We start from the raw sequence: 17,966 nt of genomic DNA, 5'->3' as shown, positions 1-17,966 counted from the left end.
TAAATTTACTTACCTAATCCTCCGATCCTCCCAGTACAAGTCTGGTCTGGCACTCCCATGCTCCAGAGATCTTTAGTTGTGGACTGTTCCTGATGTCATCAAGCCCAGGGCAGGCTTCATAGACCAGGAACAATCCACTGCTGATCTGTGGGGGAGTGCCAGTTTCTGGTGCAATGAAGGATCGGGAGAGTATAAGGTTTCTTCTCACCCCTAGACAAAATGAGCAGAAAAGTAGAAAGGTTGGTGCCATGAAAGTCGGTTAGAACATAGCTTTATTTTTGACTGCTGTGCACATGCAAGAATAAAACTAACGCTCTTCGGGCAACAGGCCTTAATCATGGCTAGGTTAAGGCCTGGTGGCCGAAATGTGTTGGCTTTCCCCTTTTTTGCATGGACTATATGGAGGTTTATAGAGACTTCACAGGCGGAGTGCTGTGTTTTTGAGGCTCACTAAGCATTGCACAGGAGGTAGTAGCTCGGATGCACCTGTTCCAAGATGAGCAGCTGACACATGCAGTGTGGGCACAGCCCCACTGTATAGGAAAAACTTATTTTGTTTGCCTGGAGATGGACTTTAGGTAGTTTACAGAAGATGGCTGAGAAAGTTTTTTTATTCCTTATTTGAGATTTTGGTTCAGTCCACAGGAAAGAATAGATCAGTAGGTAATTTTATTTAGCTTTAAAAGAGGCACATGGGGGCGTGGTTTCTACATGGCCGGACATGTATGAAGCGAGCTCTGTTTATGCACCAGCCCTCATACCACTAACCATGCCTACAAAGCCTCGGGATCCTGCTCAGCACTCGGTAAGAGGGCAGGGAGAGGATCGGCCACGATCATCGGGTTTCCTAAAAGGATTTCTTGAAGATGAAAGGAGCAGCCCTAGCACGTGAAGTGTGCAGACCAGAACCTCGAGATCCAGCAGATGTCCTACCTAGTGAGTGGCTTAAAGAACTGGCAGGGATGTTTCACAGCGTAAGGTCAGATATGTCCCACCTGCTAGCCTGAGTAGAGGACATGACAAAATTATCAAGACACACATGAGGTTGCCATTAAGGAATTGCAGAACACTGTTACTCAGCTGCCACTTGCCCATCGCGCCACTCTCTACAAGCTTGAGGACTTTGAAAACCAGAACTGTAGAAATCATTTGTGAATCCCGGGATTACCAGAGGCAACCCAAGATGGCGACCTGGAGGTTATGATCCGAGATATCTTGAACTCGATTTTGGGTAAACCCTGTCACTGAACCTCTAAGATTCAATTGTGTTCACCGTGCTCTCCAGCCACGCAATCTTTCAGCAGATTAACCTAGAGCTGTAATCTGCCGCCTACATTACCTTGAAGACAAGAACGCCATCATGATAAAACTGCGTGGCCCACCGAGTATTGCTTTTGATGGTGCTGACATTAAGATATTTCCAGATCTTTCTAAGGAAACCTTGGAAAGTCGCAGGGCCCTCACACCACTTCTCGACCAGCTGAGGGCTGGGGTTTCCTCTCCTGCTTATTAGCCACCAAAAAGGCCGCACTTCTACACTCCGATTCCCAGAAGAACTCCCCACCTTCTTCCACGAGATCAGTGTGCCCCTGGTGGAGCTTCCCAGTTGGCAAGATCCCATCCCAGTGTTCTCTGTGTCCCCGGAGCCCCAGTGGCGCAAAACCCCTTCAAAAAATAAGCGCACAGCGACACCGGGATCATCTCAGAAAAATGAGTGAGATGTTCTCAGCTCTTATCCTCTTTACACTTCTCTGCCCACACTAAGCCCTTGTACACATGGTCAGAGAATCCGTCGGAATGTGTCCTATCGGACAGTGTTGTCGGATAATCCGACTGTGTGTGGTATGCATCGGACTGATTCCGTCTGACCCAATTTTCCAACTTGTTGGAAATATTTTCGGACATACTCCGATCATGTGTAGAGAATTCCGATCGGACAAAGTGCCACGCATGATCAAATTCCTACACCAAAGCTATTGGCTACTAGCCTAAACGTAGTCCCGTCGTAACGAAATAACGTCATCACGTTCTGAATGATCTGATTTTCCGACAACTTGGTCCGACCGTGTGTATGCAACAGTTTCGGACAAAATCCGTCGGACAAAATCCAACGGATTTGGTTGGCAGAATGTCTGACCGTGTGTACAGGGCTTAGAGTAGTTATTGTCCTGTATATAGATTATATATTCTAAATGCCATCTCCCTCCTTTGAGACCAGAGGCTTTATCAGATGACAGCCACTGTTTTGGGACATTCCCCACTTCATTATCACCTTAACATTTAGTATTGACTGTATTATCTGAGTTATTGTTTTTTAGTTTTCCTCATTGCTAGAGATTATTTATTCTTGTTGTTTTGCACTTATCATTTCGGCCGTGCGCTGACGGGGCCCAATTCCCCCAGTACATGTTTGTTTTTTGTTTTTTTTTCTATGTTCCATGCCCCCCTCCTTTTTGGGGTCTGTGAGTAAGAGCGGCCTCCATGCTTTCCTGGCTAGACCATCTACAAAGGCCTAACTGGCTGCTCATCCTCTCCATCCCCGCAGGGGCCACAGCAGTTTACTGCGTAATGTTTTGTGTTTCCCACCAGAGTCATAAGATCTACATGTCTGTCTTACTTATGTTTTTTTTTTTTTTTCCCCCTCTTCTATGCTCCCCCCCCCCCCCCCTTCTCCTTCCCCCCTCTCCTCTTTTTCCTCCCCGTTTTTGCTTGTATAGTTGGTCCCACAGGCTAAGAGTACAGGCAGCACCGACACAATGGCTACTCTGACTGTTCTTTCATGCAACATAAGGGGTTAGAACTATGCCATGAAACACCAGGTTATGAGAGAGTTAAAACAAGCTGCCTGCTTTATTGCTTTTCTTCAAGAAACGCATCTAACGCGCTCTACTTCTGCCAAAATTTCTTCACCTAAATTCCCATAATGGTAATATAGTCTATCAGATACCAATAAAGCTAAAGCAGTAGCCATTGGGTTTAGTGGGAGCATATCCTTTCAGCTTGATGAGATGATAGCAGATGATCATGGTCGCTTTCTGTTTTCTTAAGGGATCTATAGGCACCCAATGCACCCTGGCAAATATATACTGTCCAAATCACAACCAGCCCACCTTTATGTTTCAAATCCTGACGAAACAAGACAATTTGGCCAAGGAGATCACTATTCTGGCAGGAGACATTAATATGCCACTAGACCCCATTATGGATACTTCTGGAATCCCAACCAAACGCTTTTCTTATGAAAAAAAGACTCCATGACCTGCAATTAATAGATGTCTGGCGCTTATTTCACTCCATCACTCCAAAAATCAGGACTATTCCTATTATTCCAAAACTCACCACTCCTACTCAAGGATAGATAATATTTTTATTGACCATTTCCACCTTCCTCTTTTGCATTCCGCCTCCATAGGTACTGCATCTAGATGAGATCATGCATCGGTCTCTATCCGTCTGTCCATTCCCTCTCAAACCCTTTGCACGATAATTAGAAACTCAAAGATTCTCTCCTCTCGAATCCTACTGACCTCTCCCTCTGATCCTCGTTTTTGACACAGTGTTTCACGGAGGAGGCCCACAAGGCAACCATGAGGGGTAGACTTCCTGAACTTGGTGATAGGAAAAAGAGAGCATGGTCAACAATTTAAAGAATTACAGCAACAGGTTGCTGACCTAGATAACACCCAAATTATCCCTGCATCAAACACACCTTGAGGCTCTTTTGCAAAAGAGCTAAGAACTTTAAGGCTCTTCTTGGCCTAGAAACAAAAAAGAAGTCCCACCTTATCTCACAAAAAATGTATGAATGGGGGGTAAACCCGGTAGACAACTTGCACGATCCCTTCGAGCAAAAAAAAAAAAAACTTCATACCTAAAATTAAACTACATTCAGGGGAAATGGCTCATGCTTCCCCTCAAATTGCCATGGTTTTTAGGGAATTCTATGCCAATCTTTATAATGTCAAGGGTGACCTATCCTCTTTCCCTGACAGAGAAATGTAAACGCATACTTTCCTACCCAAAACAAGGGTAACTTGCCAAACTCCCACGTAAGACTCTTATGTACACACGATTGGAATTTATGACAACAAATGTTCGATGTGAGCTTGTTGTCGGAGATTCTGACCGTGTGTGGGCTCTTTCCGACGGCAAAAATTTGAGAGCTGGATCTCAAATTTTTCTGACAACAAAATCCGTTGTCGGAAATTCTGATCGTGTGTACACAATTCCAACGCACAAATTCCATGCATGCTCTGAATCAAGCAAAAGAGCCGCACTGGCTATTGAACTTCCCTTTCTAGTCCCATCGTACGTGTTGTACGTCAGCACATTCTTGCCGATCGGAATTTCCGAAAAAACCTTTGTGTGACCGTGTGTATGCAAGACAAGTTTCAGCCAACATCCGTCGGAAATAAATCCAGTTTGGTTGTTGGAAATTCCTTCTGTGTGCGGCATAAGACATATGGAAGCCAACTTCTCTGTTTAGGAATTACAAAAAGCATTAAAATCCACACCTTTAGGAAAAGCCCCAAGCCCAGACGGGTATACAGTCCTGTAATATAAACCATTTCAGTGACCTCTTACTCCCTCGCTTAACGGCTTACGCCAACTCTATTTCTAACACTACTGGCCTACGCCCGGAATCCCTCTCTGCCCATATAACAGTTATCCCCAAACCGGGAAAGGACCCTACACAGGCCGGTAGTTACCGCAATATTTCTCTACTGAGCGTAAATACCAAACTATTTGCCAGGGTCATGACCACTCTGCTACTTCTTCTCCTTCCTAAGTGGACCACAGTGGACCAAAAAGGTTTTATCCTTAATAGAGAAGCTGTCCTCAGGGCCCACTAACAGGCCAGGTTTGCAAGATAACTGAAATACATCCCAGGTGATATCATTTGCTGCTCAGTGATTGCAGTATTCTAGTCTGCATCTCCCCAAGGTAATACATAAAACCTGGCCTGTTAGTGGGCCCTGAGGATAGGGTTGATGACCATTGCTCTACAATCTCTCTCATTGGCTCACTACATATGCAGATATGCCCAGCCCACCCTTCTCTCCATGGATGCTGAAAAAGCCTTCGATGGGGTGTTATAGTGGTACAGTATTTTTGTCTGGGCCCCAAGATGTATCGCCACATTTCCTCTCTTCTCCTCTGCACAATTTCAGGTTAATGGTCTATTAAGCAAACCCTTCGCACTGCGAAATGACACTAGGCAAGGCTGTCCCTTGTCACCCCTGTTACTTGCCATATCACTAAAACCCTTCCTAGATACAGTTCGACATAATGATGGTTTCCAAGGGATTAAAAGTAGGCCTTAGAATACACAAATATGCCACTTACACAGATGACATTCTGTTCTTTATTATATAATTATTATATTGTGATCTCGTTACCAAATTTAATATCGGCCTTACATACATTCCAGTCACTCTCCAACCTTAAAATAAGTCTATCCAAGTCTGAGATTCAAAACATTAATGTTCCCGGTTCGGAAGCTGACCAAATAAAACCTCTCTTCCTCTTCCATTAGAAGTCACAGAACCTAAAATACCTAGGCATCCATCTTACCCCTCATGTCCACTCTCTCTTTAAGCATAACTATATATTCCCCTTTTTATACAGCATCAAATCTGGTCTCCTGAAATGGTCCTCCCTGTCCTAATTCTTGGCTAGGTAAAATAAACATTATAAAAATAAATATTCTACCTCCATAGTATACTTTTTATTTTCCAAATGTTCAGTGTTCCTATAGGGTTTTTTTTCTACACTTCAGACTGTGATCTTTCACTTTATTTGGAGGGACAGGTGCCTCCAGAATTTCAAGCTCGACTTGTATAGTGGGGGGCACTCTCAGACTTTAAAACATACTACCATACTAGAGTGATTGCTCTGTCAAGTATATGGGACTGGATGGATGAATGCTGGCAATGCCAAATTGTGGGTCCAATTGGAACATACTGAGTGGCGCAGACTTATCCATCATTCCATGGATACCCGAGAGCTTTATCCTCTACTACCTCACCTCTAACTGCCTCCACCCTGGACATCTGGGACATGCTGCACAAAAAAATTCTCCTGGACCTATAACTCTGCTTGAACCACTTCAGCCCTGGGAGGATGTACCCCCCTTAATGACCAGGCCATTATTTGCAATACAGCACTGCGTCATTTTAACCGGCAATTGAACGGTCATGCGACACTGTACCAAACAAAATTTATGTCCTTTTTTCCCCGCAAATGGAGCTTTTGGTGGTGTTTGATCACCTCTGCGTTTGTTTGTTTGTTTTTTGCGCTATAAACAAAAGAGCAACAATTTTGAAAAAAACAATTTTTTACTCCTTTTTGCTATAATAAATATCCCCCCAAAAAATAATAGATGTATGGCATTTTTATTATATATAATATTAAAGGGATTGTAAAGTGAATTATTTTTTTTTTTTTTAAATAACAAACATGTTATACTTGCCTCCACTGTGCAGCTCGTTTTGCACAGAGTGGCCCTGAACCTGCTCTTCTGGGGTCCCTCGGCGGCTGTCTCTGCTTCCTCCCGCAGGTACTTCTCACGTTCATGCGAGCTCCCTCGCATGGTGAGAAGCATCTGCGGGCACGCTCCCGTGATACAGCCGGTGGCTATAGCCGCTCGCTGTATCACACGGCCCCGCCCCCCGGCGCTTCGCGTCAGTGGATGTGATTGACAACAGCGCGAGCCAATGGCTGCGCTGCTTTTCATCCATCCACTCCAGCCAATCGGCGGCCAGGCTGAACGGTGGAAAGGACATCGGGGGACGAGCGTGGGACTTTCGAGGGGTGAGGTAAGTAAAACGGGGGGGACTGGGGGCGCAGGCAGTGTCAGATGTTTTTTCACCTTAATGCATAGAATGCATTAAGGTGAAAAAACATTTACCTTTACAACCCCTTTAATACTTTAATATAATTTTATTTGTATTTTTTTTTTTCTAGTAATCAGCGATTTTTTTTTTTTTTTTTTACCACGACTGCAACATTGCGATGGACAGATCGAACACTTTTGACACTTTTTTGGGACCAGTGACATTTATACAGCAATCGGTGCTATAAAAATGCACTGATTACTGTATAAATGACACTGGCAGGGAAAGGGTTAATACTAGGGGGCAATCAAGGGGTTAGAGGGGCCTAGGGAGGTGTTTCTAACTGTGGGGGGGGGACTGACTGGGAGTATAGAGAGATCACTGTTCCTAATCACTAAGAACAGACGATCACTCTACTCCGCTGACAGACCGGGGTATCTGTTTACATTGACAGATCCCTATTCTGCCTCTGAGGAGCGATTGTGGGTGGCCGGTGGACATCGCAACCGCCAGCCACGTGCATCGGCTCTGGCGACGCAGGCGCCCGCTATAGCTCTTAAAGGACGTTGATTTGCGCAATAGAGCCGACCTGCTGCCATATATCGGCGGCGGCTGGTCAACAAGTGGTTAATGCTGCTCCTACATCGCAACTGGCGCCATGGACTCTGTCTTTAAATCTTGGTTACCCGAGGGCCCTCTTCTGCTCCATTGCCTTATTCAATCAAATGCCTTTAAGCCACTTCTGGTTATTTTAGGTCCAAAACCAATCATGCTCATGGACAGATGGAGGTATAACAAGCTACAACGCCTCCTTCCATCCTTACCTCGCCCACTACAGGGTCTACAGGACTTAAACCTAATTGAATCCACATTTAATTACAAAGATCCTCCACTTCACTGCATTTCGCAGTTCTACAAGGCTTCTTACCAAGCTGCAAAGCCCTTTATATGTTCCGGAATACCTTCTTAAATGGGAAGCTGACCTCAAATCTCATCTTACCGAGAAGCAAAGAGACGAAATCCTACAACTTGCACATATTTCTTCGATCTTATCCAAAATGGCGAAACACCAAACCAGATGGTACTATACTCCAATTAAACTACACTGTATGTTCATCTCCAGTTCCCCTTTGTGCTGGAGGAACTGCGGGAACGCTGCCTCTAATGCCCATATCTGGTGGAACTGCCCCCTAATCTTCCCCGTCGGCCCATATAAACGTTCCCTCACTCCTCACCTATTGAATACAGCTAAGGCCCTCATACCTGCCTTATACCTGCCTTATAGGGTCAACCTACAGCCTCAATGAAAAGCTGGCTACAAAAAGTTGATAAAAAGCCCATCTCTTGGAGGCACTCACCCATATTGCTAGGGGTAATGTAAAGCGTCGTGCCACAATCTGGGCCCAATGGTTCGAATTTAAAAGCACCTCTTGTTATAAAGTTCTCATGTTTGTAAATATGATGATTACTCTACCACTTTTAGTTGCCTTTTTGATCCCTTTTAGTAAGGGATCTATTTATAAAACATTCATTGGACGAATGTCACACACTTTCGTGGCAGACATTTGTCCCAAATTTTCTGTAATCAATGAGCTCCATCCAGTGGCCAAAATGTGGTTTAGTTTTCTGAAATACCTCAGTGTGAAAATATTTTGCATTTCGGGCCACTAGATGGACCTAATGAACATAGAAATAAGTGTGTGTGTGTGTGTGTGTGTGTGTGTGTGTGTCTATTTTTGTCCAACAAATCTTTTGTAAATGGACCCCTAAGTGTGCGTCTATCTCAGTAATACCTTGGATTGAGAGCATAATCCGTTCCAGAAGAATGCTTGTAATCCAAAGCACTCGGATATCAAAGCGGGTTTCCCTATAGGAGTCAATGTAAACTCTGAGAATTTGTTCCACAGCCACTGCTTGTCTATGTAGTACCGCATGTAGCCAGAGGTGGGGGGGGGTGCCGGAAACACTCGGACGCACGGAAATTCTCAGCACTGTGGAACGGAATGTTTCCAAGTGTCTCTGAGCGGCTCTGAAGGTCTCTGAGCGTCACCGGTGCCCCCGCACCTCTGGCCAAATGCAGTACTGCACACCCCAGAGCTTTAATCCTGCTCGTCTTTCGAGACAACGCTCGCAGACTGAGTCAGGATTAAAAAAAAAAAAAAAAATCTGATGTATGGTTTATTTTCATAGTGTAGGTAATGTTTGTCCTGTTGAATTTTATGCCTTTTTAATTCCCTTGATTTGTGGTTTGGATCTTGCTCCTAAGGCTCTGTTCACAGCTAGGCGTTTTTGTGCTCTGAGCCTCAGCTCTAAAGACGCCCAACAAGACAAATCTCATTCATTTCAATGCGCCTGTTCACATCTGAGCGTTCTGTCACCTAAAGTAAAATGCCTGTCACTCATAAAAGTACAGGAGCTTTTTTTATTGGCAAATTACAGGCGTTTTACTGCTTTAAAGAGGAGCGCCACCTTTAAAAAAAATAAAATATTAAAAGTCAGCAGCTACAAATACTGCAGCTGCTGACTTTTAATAAATGGACACTTACCTGTTCCAGGGTCCAGTGATGTCGGCAGCAGATGACGAGCTCTCGTCTCTCGGCTGCCCCCGCTGACATCCTCTGTCAGGGAATCTGGAAGTGAAGCGTTACGGCTTCACTGCCCGGTTCCCTACTGCGTGAGTCGCGCTGCGCGTCTTCACTGGTCCGCGTTGTGTCCTCGGAACTGTGTGTTTCCCAGAACACAACGGGGTGCGGCATCTGCAGCTAGCTATTCCCAGAAGTGGGTGCAGATACCTGGATTATACTGGTAACTGCACCCCCCTGAAAGGTGCTAAGTGTGGAACCGGGGGGGGGGGGGTTCCAATGAGCACAACTTCCACTTTAGGGTGGAGGTCCACTTCAAATTGTTGACCTTTTAACCTTGAAAGCGCCTGTACAAAAAGGCTGCAAAACTCTGCAAAAAGGCCTGTAAAATAGCAAAGCCTAGATGTGAATGGAGCCTTAACCTTTATGAATACTAATTATCAGGACATCTTTTCCCAGTTTTCTGCTATTATTAAGCACCAAATGAATCGTATCAGGAATTTTACTGTTATTTGGAGCCTTGGCATTTAAAGTTTTGGTTTGCTTTTGTCCAAAAAATCGTTTTGTCCAATGAATTGGTATTGATGGGAGCTATTTTATCTAAAGAAAGTTCCCAAAACATGGCCCGTTGAGGGTACTTGAGCACGGAGGTTGAGAACCACTGATTTAAAGTGGCTGTAAACCCTTTAAATCAGTGAAGTGACTGGCCTCAGGTAATGCACAGAGATGAAACCAATCCTCCTACAGTACCGGTTTATCTGCAGCGCTCTCATCTCTACAGCCTCCTAAAACACAGAGTTTATTCAGAATATCTGACATCAGATCCCCATCCCCTGCTGTCTGGAGCTCAAATGCTGCATAGCACAGAGCTGAGTGTAATCTGAGACCTGATTGGAGGGAATGGACACGCCCCCTTTACACAGTCTCCTAGGGAAACGTACACAGTTGAGGCTGTCGGTCACCTGCTATGTTCTGGAGGGGAGCGGGCATCTCCCAGGATTGCTTGGTGCCAGCCAGAAATCACACTAAGTGCTTTGGATTGAGACAAGCACACACTATAGAAGGATATGCTTTGTTCATTTTTTTTTTTTCCATTTTAGAGGTTTACAACCACTTGTAAATAAAATCCAACAGCGTGAGTGGGATTGTTCATACTGGGCACATGAGGCTAGCAGACCCAAGATCCCAAGATCAGAGATCTCACTAATAGAATGTAGTTAATTGGGGAGATTCTTAAGTCCTGTGCAAGTTGCCAAGTGACTTGGAGCCTTGACTCAGCTGGGGTGGTCTCGGTGTTAAAGAAGCTAAAAAAAGAGTAAACCCTTTGGCTTTCACACTACATGGGCATAACACAGATTCACTTTAACCTTGTTTGATATATAAATATCTATATACATACCTGTCAACACAATAAAAAATAAAATTAGTCAATCCTTAAAATTTAGCAAGATCATAAATCACCTACAATTGCTTTGAAGGTTGTGAAACTATTTTGTTTCTACATATACTTCCCATAAAAAAAAACAGCCAGTGTCAGCTCTGTAGACCATAATTTCCAATCCTCTTGCTCTGTTTTGGTCTAACTTCTGCACAACAAGCTATAGTGTTCCGCAATAACATTCCATATAACATTGTTTATACTGTAAAGTACCATTAAATGTATGGGGTGCTGACCCATTACTCTTTACTCTGAATTGACTTCCCAGGTTAATTATTTCTAGAAATGATATCTGTGCTGAGTCACTTTGGCTCAACCAGTACAATGTTTTTGTTTTTACAAAGTATTGCTTTTTTTTTTTTTTTTTTTTTTTACTGTTTCCAGGAGCATTCCAGGTGTTAATGTATGTGCATAAAACGTATAACCTTTTAAAGCTCCTCTGGTACACAAGACTTTCACAACTACCTTGTTTGCAGGGTAGGGACCTCAGTTTTGGCTTTTGTCTGTTTTCTTCTTATGTGGTTGAGTTTGGAGGAGTGAATGAAATGTATAACTTCGTCACCTCCAATTTCCCAATCCTGATAATGCTTTGAGTCTTGGCCGGTGCTTCCATTGCTGGCCGGTGCTTCCATTGCTGGCCGGTGCTTCCATTGCTGGCCGGTGCTTCCATTGCTGGCCGGTGCTCCAGTCTTGGATAAGACCACCATTCCAGGTCCCAGTTAAAGTGACCTTCAGTGAATTCCACCTGTGGAATCCCTTTCCCTTCCCTTTCCACAGTGTTTGAAAATCTTTGACATCAAGTTCTGGTGGCAGATCTGACATAGTCCTACGAGAGTGTTTGGACATAAAAAGGACAATCCGAGCACCCTTAGTCAACAGTATGTTGCGCTCACAAATATAGCAACCTAGTTTGGTCAAATATCTTTCCCGGTACTACTTACGGCAAAGTAGAGGTACCATATTGCCTGTGGTTTTATGTTCTGGTGTGAAAAAAAAGTCTGGTGTTACTATTTTTATGTTAAAGAAATGCCAGATTGAGGAGACAGCCCATTTCCTCCAAACTTCTAGGTCCTCTGGTCGTTTATTTCTCTGGTACTATTATTTGTATAGCACTGTCATTATATGGATTACTTCTTTGTGCAGCATCTCACCACCAGCTTACCTGTTTTTTTGTGCGTTATTAAACCATGTATGTTCAAAAAAGGAAAAGATTCCTCCATCCATACCAACAAGGTGGATGGAGAAATCACCCCCACTCGAATATTGTATTCTGATAGCGGGACTGTCCACTGCCAGAATACATTGATCGACAAAAGTTGACAAATGGGAATGGCCAGGCTTGGATTCGAAATTTTGTCTGGTTCCTGATGAACCGGACAAATTTGAATCCATCTATGGCCAGCTTAAAGCGGGGTTACACCTTAAAGTGGAACTTCCACTCATCTGAACCCTCCCCCCCTCCGGTGTCACATTTGGCACTTTTCGGGGGGGGAGGGGGGGTGCAGATACCGAAGACAGGTATTTGCACCCACTTCCGGGCATAGACTCCCGCCGCACTGTCTGCTGGGACACACGGGTCCCAGAGACGGCGCGGACCACTCCTAGTGCACTGCATGACTCGCGCATGCGCAGTAGGGAACCGGGAAGTGAAGCCGCAACGCTTCACTTCCTGAGTGCCTCACCTAGAATGGCGGTGGCAGCAGCCGAGAGCCGAGCGATCGATCGGCCTCGGCTGCCGACATTGCTGGACCCTGGGACAGGTGAGTGTCTATTAAAAGTCAGCAGCTGTAGTATTTATAGCTGCTGGCTTTTAAATTTTTTATTTTTTATTTATTTATTTTTTTGCAGGTGGAATCCCTCTTTAAGGTCTTCTTTAAGTGCATTGAATATTTTATATAACAAGTATATTGATTAAAAAGGTTAAAGTGAATCAGACCTGCTAAAATATGTCTGCATTACATAGTGTTTGATCATAAACGTTAGTGAAGCACAGAGCCATGGTATGGTTTGAATGCCTTATGCTGTATTTGCGCTGTAAATAATTCATAGATGATACATCCATTCCATCTGTCTATAAACATATATATAATTATGCCTTGGTTGAACATCTTAACAGGATGGTTAAATGGGCAGTATTTTCAAAACTTCCTGTTATCTCCCAGATGAGGCTGCCGGATTCAAACTATTAAAGCAGATCTGTCCTGATGGAAAATGTCTCATTTATCCTACTGGCTGAGTAAAAGCTAAGAGGTGTGGAATGTGGATTGCGCTGTCATATATAGTTCACAATATCAGATATACACTTGTCCTGGAATGCCATTTCTGGCCTTAAGTGCTTTTTACCTAACTACCTCTTGCTTCAGGGCTTTGCTGTTGTGGATCCAGAACCAGCATGTAGCAAACTTTAAAGAAAATGGCCCTTTAAAGCGGAGGTCTACCCTAAAGTGGACCTTCCGCTCATTGGAATCACCCCCCCCCCCCTCCGGCGCCACAATTGGCACCTTTCAGGGGGGAGGGGGGTGCAGGTACCTGTACAGTACAGGTATTTGCACCCACTTCCAGGATAGCTCTCTGCGGAAAGAGGCGTAGATTACGCCCCTTTCCGAAAGTCCCCCGCTGCCTGCTGGGAAACACACAGATCCCAGAGGCAGCGGGTCCATCCTTATTGCGCAGCGCGACTCGCGCATGAGCAGTAGGGAACCGGGAAATGAAGCCGAAAGGCTCCACTTCCTGATTCCCATACCCAAGATGGCGGCGGCAGCACCCGAGAGGCGATCGAGAGATCGGCTTCGGGTGCCGACATCACAGGCGCGCTGGGCGGGTAAGTGTCCTTATTTTAAAAGTCAGCAGCTGCAGTATTTGTAGCTGCTGGCTATTAAAAAAAAAAAAAACGGCGGACTCCCGCTTTAAGTTTTCTGGGCAGAAGTGACGTTTTGCTGTCGCTTCCGCCCTGCATTGTTATGGAGACAGGTGGGGGCCATCTTCTCCTTTCTCATCTCCATGCCCAGCAAGGGTGAAGATCTGATTGGCGCTTCCGATGAATTTGGTAAGCGGCGGAGGGCACTGGAGTGCGGTGGGGGGGGGCCCTCTCCCGCCGCCAATAAAAGTGATCTTGCGGCGAATCTGAAACCGGACGGCTCACTGAAGAATAGGATACTGGGGTTATGGCAGCTAGCTAAAACAATAATATTCCTCTTCAAACAGCCGACGTATAATGGCAGTGAGCAGTCCGGAAGTGGTTATGTCGCTGATCACAGCCATTACTAGTATAAAAATAAATAAATAAAAATGCTAGTATAGATACCATCATTTGTTGATGCTATAACTTTTTCACGTAATCAATAAACTACTTTTTTTTTTAAACCAAAGACATGTAGCAGAATACATTTTGGCCTAAACTTGTGAAGAAAATAGATTTTTATATATATTTTATTTTTTTAAATGTTATGGTATATGTTTTTAGCAGAAAGCAAAAAAAAAATTTTTTTCTACATTTTTGGTATTTTTTTTCGTTTATTTTTTTATTATATAAACTAAAAACCCAGTGGTGATCAAATACAACCAAAAGAAGACTCTATGTGGAAAAAAAAAATATATGTTCTTTTGTGTACAGTGTCGCATGACCTCGCAATTACCAGCTAAATTAGCGCAGTGCTAAATAGCAAAAAATGCCTTGGTCACGAAGGGGGTAAAATCTTCCAGAGGTCAAGTGGTTAAAGCGGAGGGCCACACAAAAATGGAACCTCTCCTTTTTGTAACCCTCCTGGTACAATAGATATTTGCACCCACTTCTGGGCATAGACTCCCACGGATCCCAGAGACAGCAGGGACCATCCGGATTGCACAGCGCGACTCACGCATGCGCCGTAGGGAACCAGGCTGTGAAGCCGCAAGGCTTCACTTCCTGATTCTCTTATCAAAGATGGCAGCGGCAGCACCCGAGAGCCGAGCGACAGTTTGGCTTCGGGTGCCAACATTGCGGGCCCCCTGGACAGGTAAGTGTCCTTTATTAAAAGGCAGCAGCTGCAGTATTTGTAGCTGCTGACTTTAAAAAAATAAAATAAAAAATTTGCAGGACTTCCATTTTTAAAGTGGATGTAAACCCAATGTCATCCTTTATAAACTACTGCCATGGGGTTATCTATAAGGATATAGATGCCTCTTGCATGTATCTTTACCTGTCAGATGTCTCCCCTCTGTCTGTTATGAGAACTGAAAAACTGCAGATTCTGTGGGTGGATCTGTTGTATGGAGCTCGGTGGGTGGAGCTCGTGATGTCAGACTCCCCGCCCACCTCTACACTTCCCTTGTCAATATGCATTTTCTCCTGTGTATTTCTTACACTGAACTTCTGCTATGATCTCTAACATCCAGTGAAAAGACAGGAAAGTAACCACATGACTTCAGCATGCCCAATTATGCTGAGGTGTGGAACATCCAATCCTGGCAGAACAGAAGAAAGGAGTGGGAGGGAATTAAAAAATAATAATGTGTGTCTCTTAGGCTAGTGCACGAGATATGTAAATTGCCTGTCACTCACAGCAAGGGGGAGGATTTGACAACATTTTTCTGTTTGTCAAGATTTATCTCACTGAAAAATAAGAGGATTGCTCAGAGATGGAATAACTCTTTGTGGCAAGACTGGGCTCAAATGAGAGGAAATCTTATACTCTACATTATGGCATCAAAAAAAAAATAAATAAAAAAAAACATTTTGGGTTTACATCCACTTTAAGCTTTGACAACAAAACCTAGTAGCTGATTGGTTACTATGTACAGCTGCACCAGATTCTCTGTGCTCCAGTTTTGGTAAATCTCCACCCACTAACTACCATAGCATGAATGCTAAGTAATAATTTCACCGTAAAATATTAATTTTTCTCCGCTTCTTTTTTTTTTCTCTAGGGTTTATATCGGAAGACGTTTGACGACCTCCGCCGGTACATTCTAAAATGGAGAGAGAGCGGAGCTTTATTCAAGCATGAGAAGAGAGCAGACCACCTCTGGTCATCATGTTCTGCTCTGTAAATGAATGTTGTTTATAAAGCCTATCATTAGTGGGGGGGGGGGGGGGGGGTAGTAACCTCTTTAATGAAGATAACCGTTTCATTCAGATTCATTGGCATGCTCTAGGCTTTCATCCACTGTGAATTGTAGTTGTTTTAAAAAAAAAAAAAACATTTCTGTACAGGTGAAAAAAAGATTAAGCCTATTGTTCAGTTGATATTAGCTTGATTTCAGTACCCAATATACTGCCAATGGTAGAGAATAATCTCGTTGCCTCCATACTGGGCTTTGTATGTTGCCATGGTTCGGTAGATTCCATAGGTGTACATTTTGGTGGTACTTTGTTTTTGTAATTAGCTAAGGCTGCAGCATTAGAAACGGGGTCAACATTTTTTTTCAAATGCTATTCTTTGAATGTTGATGATGATCCTCACTGATGAATACACTAAACCCTGTTTTCTAAGGGCAGGGAAAGCAGCTTCCCCTATATAAGAAAGCGGAAAATGGCTTAAAGTTTAGGTTTGGCCAGGGAAGGCCCTCTACCTCCTTCTAGCTGATCACCCCATTCATTGGAAAAAAAAAAAAAAAAGTAAATAATCTTAAATGGTCATATGATACATTGGGTTCTTTTTGCTTCTTCAGGGTGGGAGTCCATCTTTAGTTACCCATATTACTGCCTAAGTGAAATGAACCCATTGTCTGTCCAGAAGCAAGGTCCTCTCAAGCACCAGAGGACTATAATGGAGGACAGCAAGACTGGTAGGACTGCATCGCTGGATCACCAGTCTGCACTCATGGAAGAGATGCAATTGGGGGTCGTGTGATGGTGGATTCAGGTAAGTGAAAGGGAGCTTGAAAAAAAAAATTGGGAATGAGAAGGAGAGGAGAAGGCTGACAATTTTCCCTGGAGATGGACATTAAAGCAAGGATGCCCAAACTGGTCTTGTTTGGATGCATGTGGCTGTTTTAGCTGGCCATGGTCAGTTTAACATGTCAACATTTTTGGATATCATAGGCAAAGGTTAACATAACCTGCCAGGTAATTTTTTTTTTTTTACTGTCTTTATCCTGATGGGAAAATGTCCCTTCAGTTCCTGTCCCAGAGATGCAACATGAAGTGAAATAAAATTCCTATATAATAAGGTGAATTCCCCTGTTTTCACTGGAACAGATGTATCCATTGTAAGCCATACCTTCTATCCATATACTGGTTACAAATGTAAAATGTTGGATGTATCATCATCCCTTTCTATCACAGTGGCAATGGTCAACCAAGCAAATGGAGAGGGTGAACCCACCTAACGGGAACACAGACAGTAATAAAAGCCTGATGGGGTTCTATTCCTTCCATACTCTATCCAAAAGGGGGAGGGGGGAGCTTCTTCTTTTTTTTTTTTTTTTTTTTTTTTTGTACATTTATAATTTTTTATCTTGCCCTCAATTTAATATTTTAAATTCATATTATGATACCTAATTTAAAGTGGTTCTAAAGCCTAAAAATGTTTTACCTTAATGCATACCTTGCATTAAAGGGGTTGCAAACCCTCGTGTTTTTTTTTTCACCTTAATGCATCCTTTGCATCGTGATGTTCACATAGCAAAGTGAATGTTTGGGCATTCAAAGTGAACACTGGTTTAACTTATTATCAATCATTTTAAGGAAGTGAAAAAATTAACAGATTTTTTTTTGCTAGCACCTTATTAAGTATTCAAGGTGAGCACGGCTTTATCTTATTACTAACACTCATTCTGCAAAGTAAACGGCATCTGCTTCTTAAAGAGGTGTTCCGGCCCCCCGTGAAAAAAAAATAGTCAACAGCTACAAATACTGCAGATGCTGACTTTTTTTTTTTTTTTTTTAACAACACGGTTGGTTTTATTGAGAAGACAGAACATAACAAGCAATATACATACATCTCAGCAGACTGGTACAGCACAGAAGTAATCCAAGAATACTATAACATAACAAATGAGCCAGAATAGCAAAAATTGCAAATGAAAAAGAAAAAGGAGTGTGCCCATACAGCAAGCTCACCTACAAACCCCTCCCATACCCTTACCAAAAATACCAGTGCGGAGGGAAAAAGGGGGGGGGGGCGAGGG

The 17,966-nt window shown here is 43.5% G+C and overlaps 1 protein-coding gene across 3 annotated transcripts in view; it reads left to right on the top strand.

Moving 5' to 3' along the window:
• BNIP3 (BCL2 interacting protein 3) overlaps positions 1 to 17,407 on the top strand; it is a 71,622-nt gene extending 54,215 nt beyond the window's left edge. For all 3 annotated transcript variants that reach the window (XM_077455550.1, XM_077455549.1, XM_077455551.1), the window contains one exon: positions 15,762 to 17,407. In XM_077455550.1, the coding sequence (XP_077311676.1) occupies positions 15,762 to 15,807 (46 nt within the window). In that variant the 3' untranslated portion in view covers positions 15,808 to 17,407. The remainder of the gene's footprint in view (positions 1 to 15,761) is intronic.
• The last annotated feature ends 559 nt before the right edge of the window (positions 17,408 to 17,966 follow it).

The sequence above is a fragment of the Lithobates pipiens genome, unplaced genomic scaffold (assembly GCF_037356315.1).
Source record: "Lithobates pipiens isolate NorthernLeopardFrog02 unplaced genomic scaffold, aLitPip1_a1.2 Scaffold_25, whole genome shotgun sequence".
Classification (NCBI taxonomy): domain Eukaryota; kingdom Metazoa; phylum Chordata; class Amphibia; order Anura; family Ranidae; genus Lithobates; species Lithobates pipiens.
This window is presented reverse-complemented; position numbering and strand designations above follow the sequence as displayed.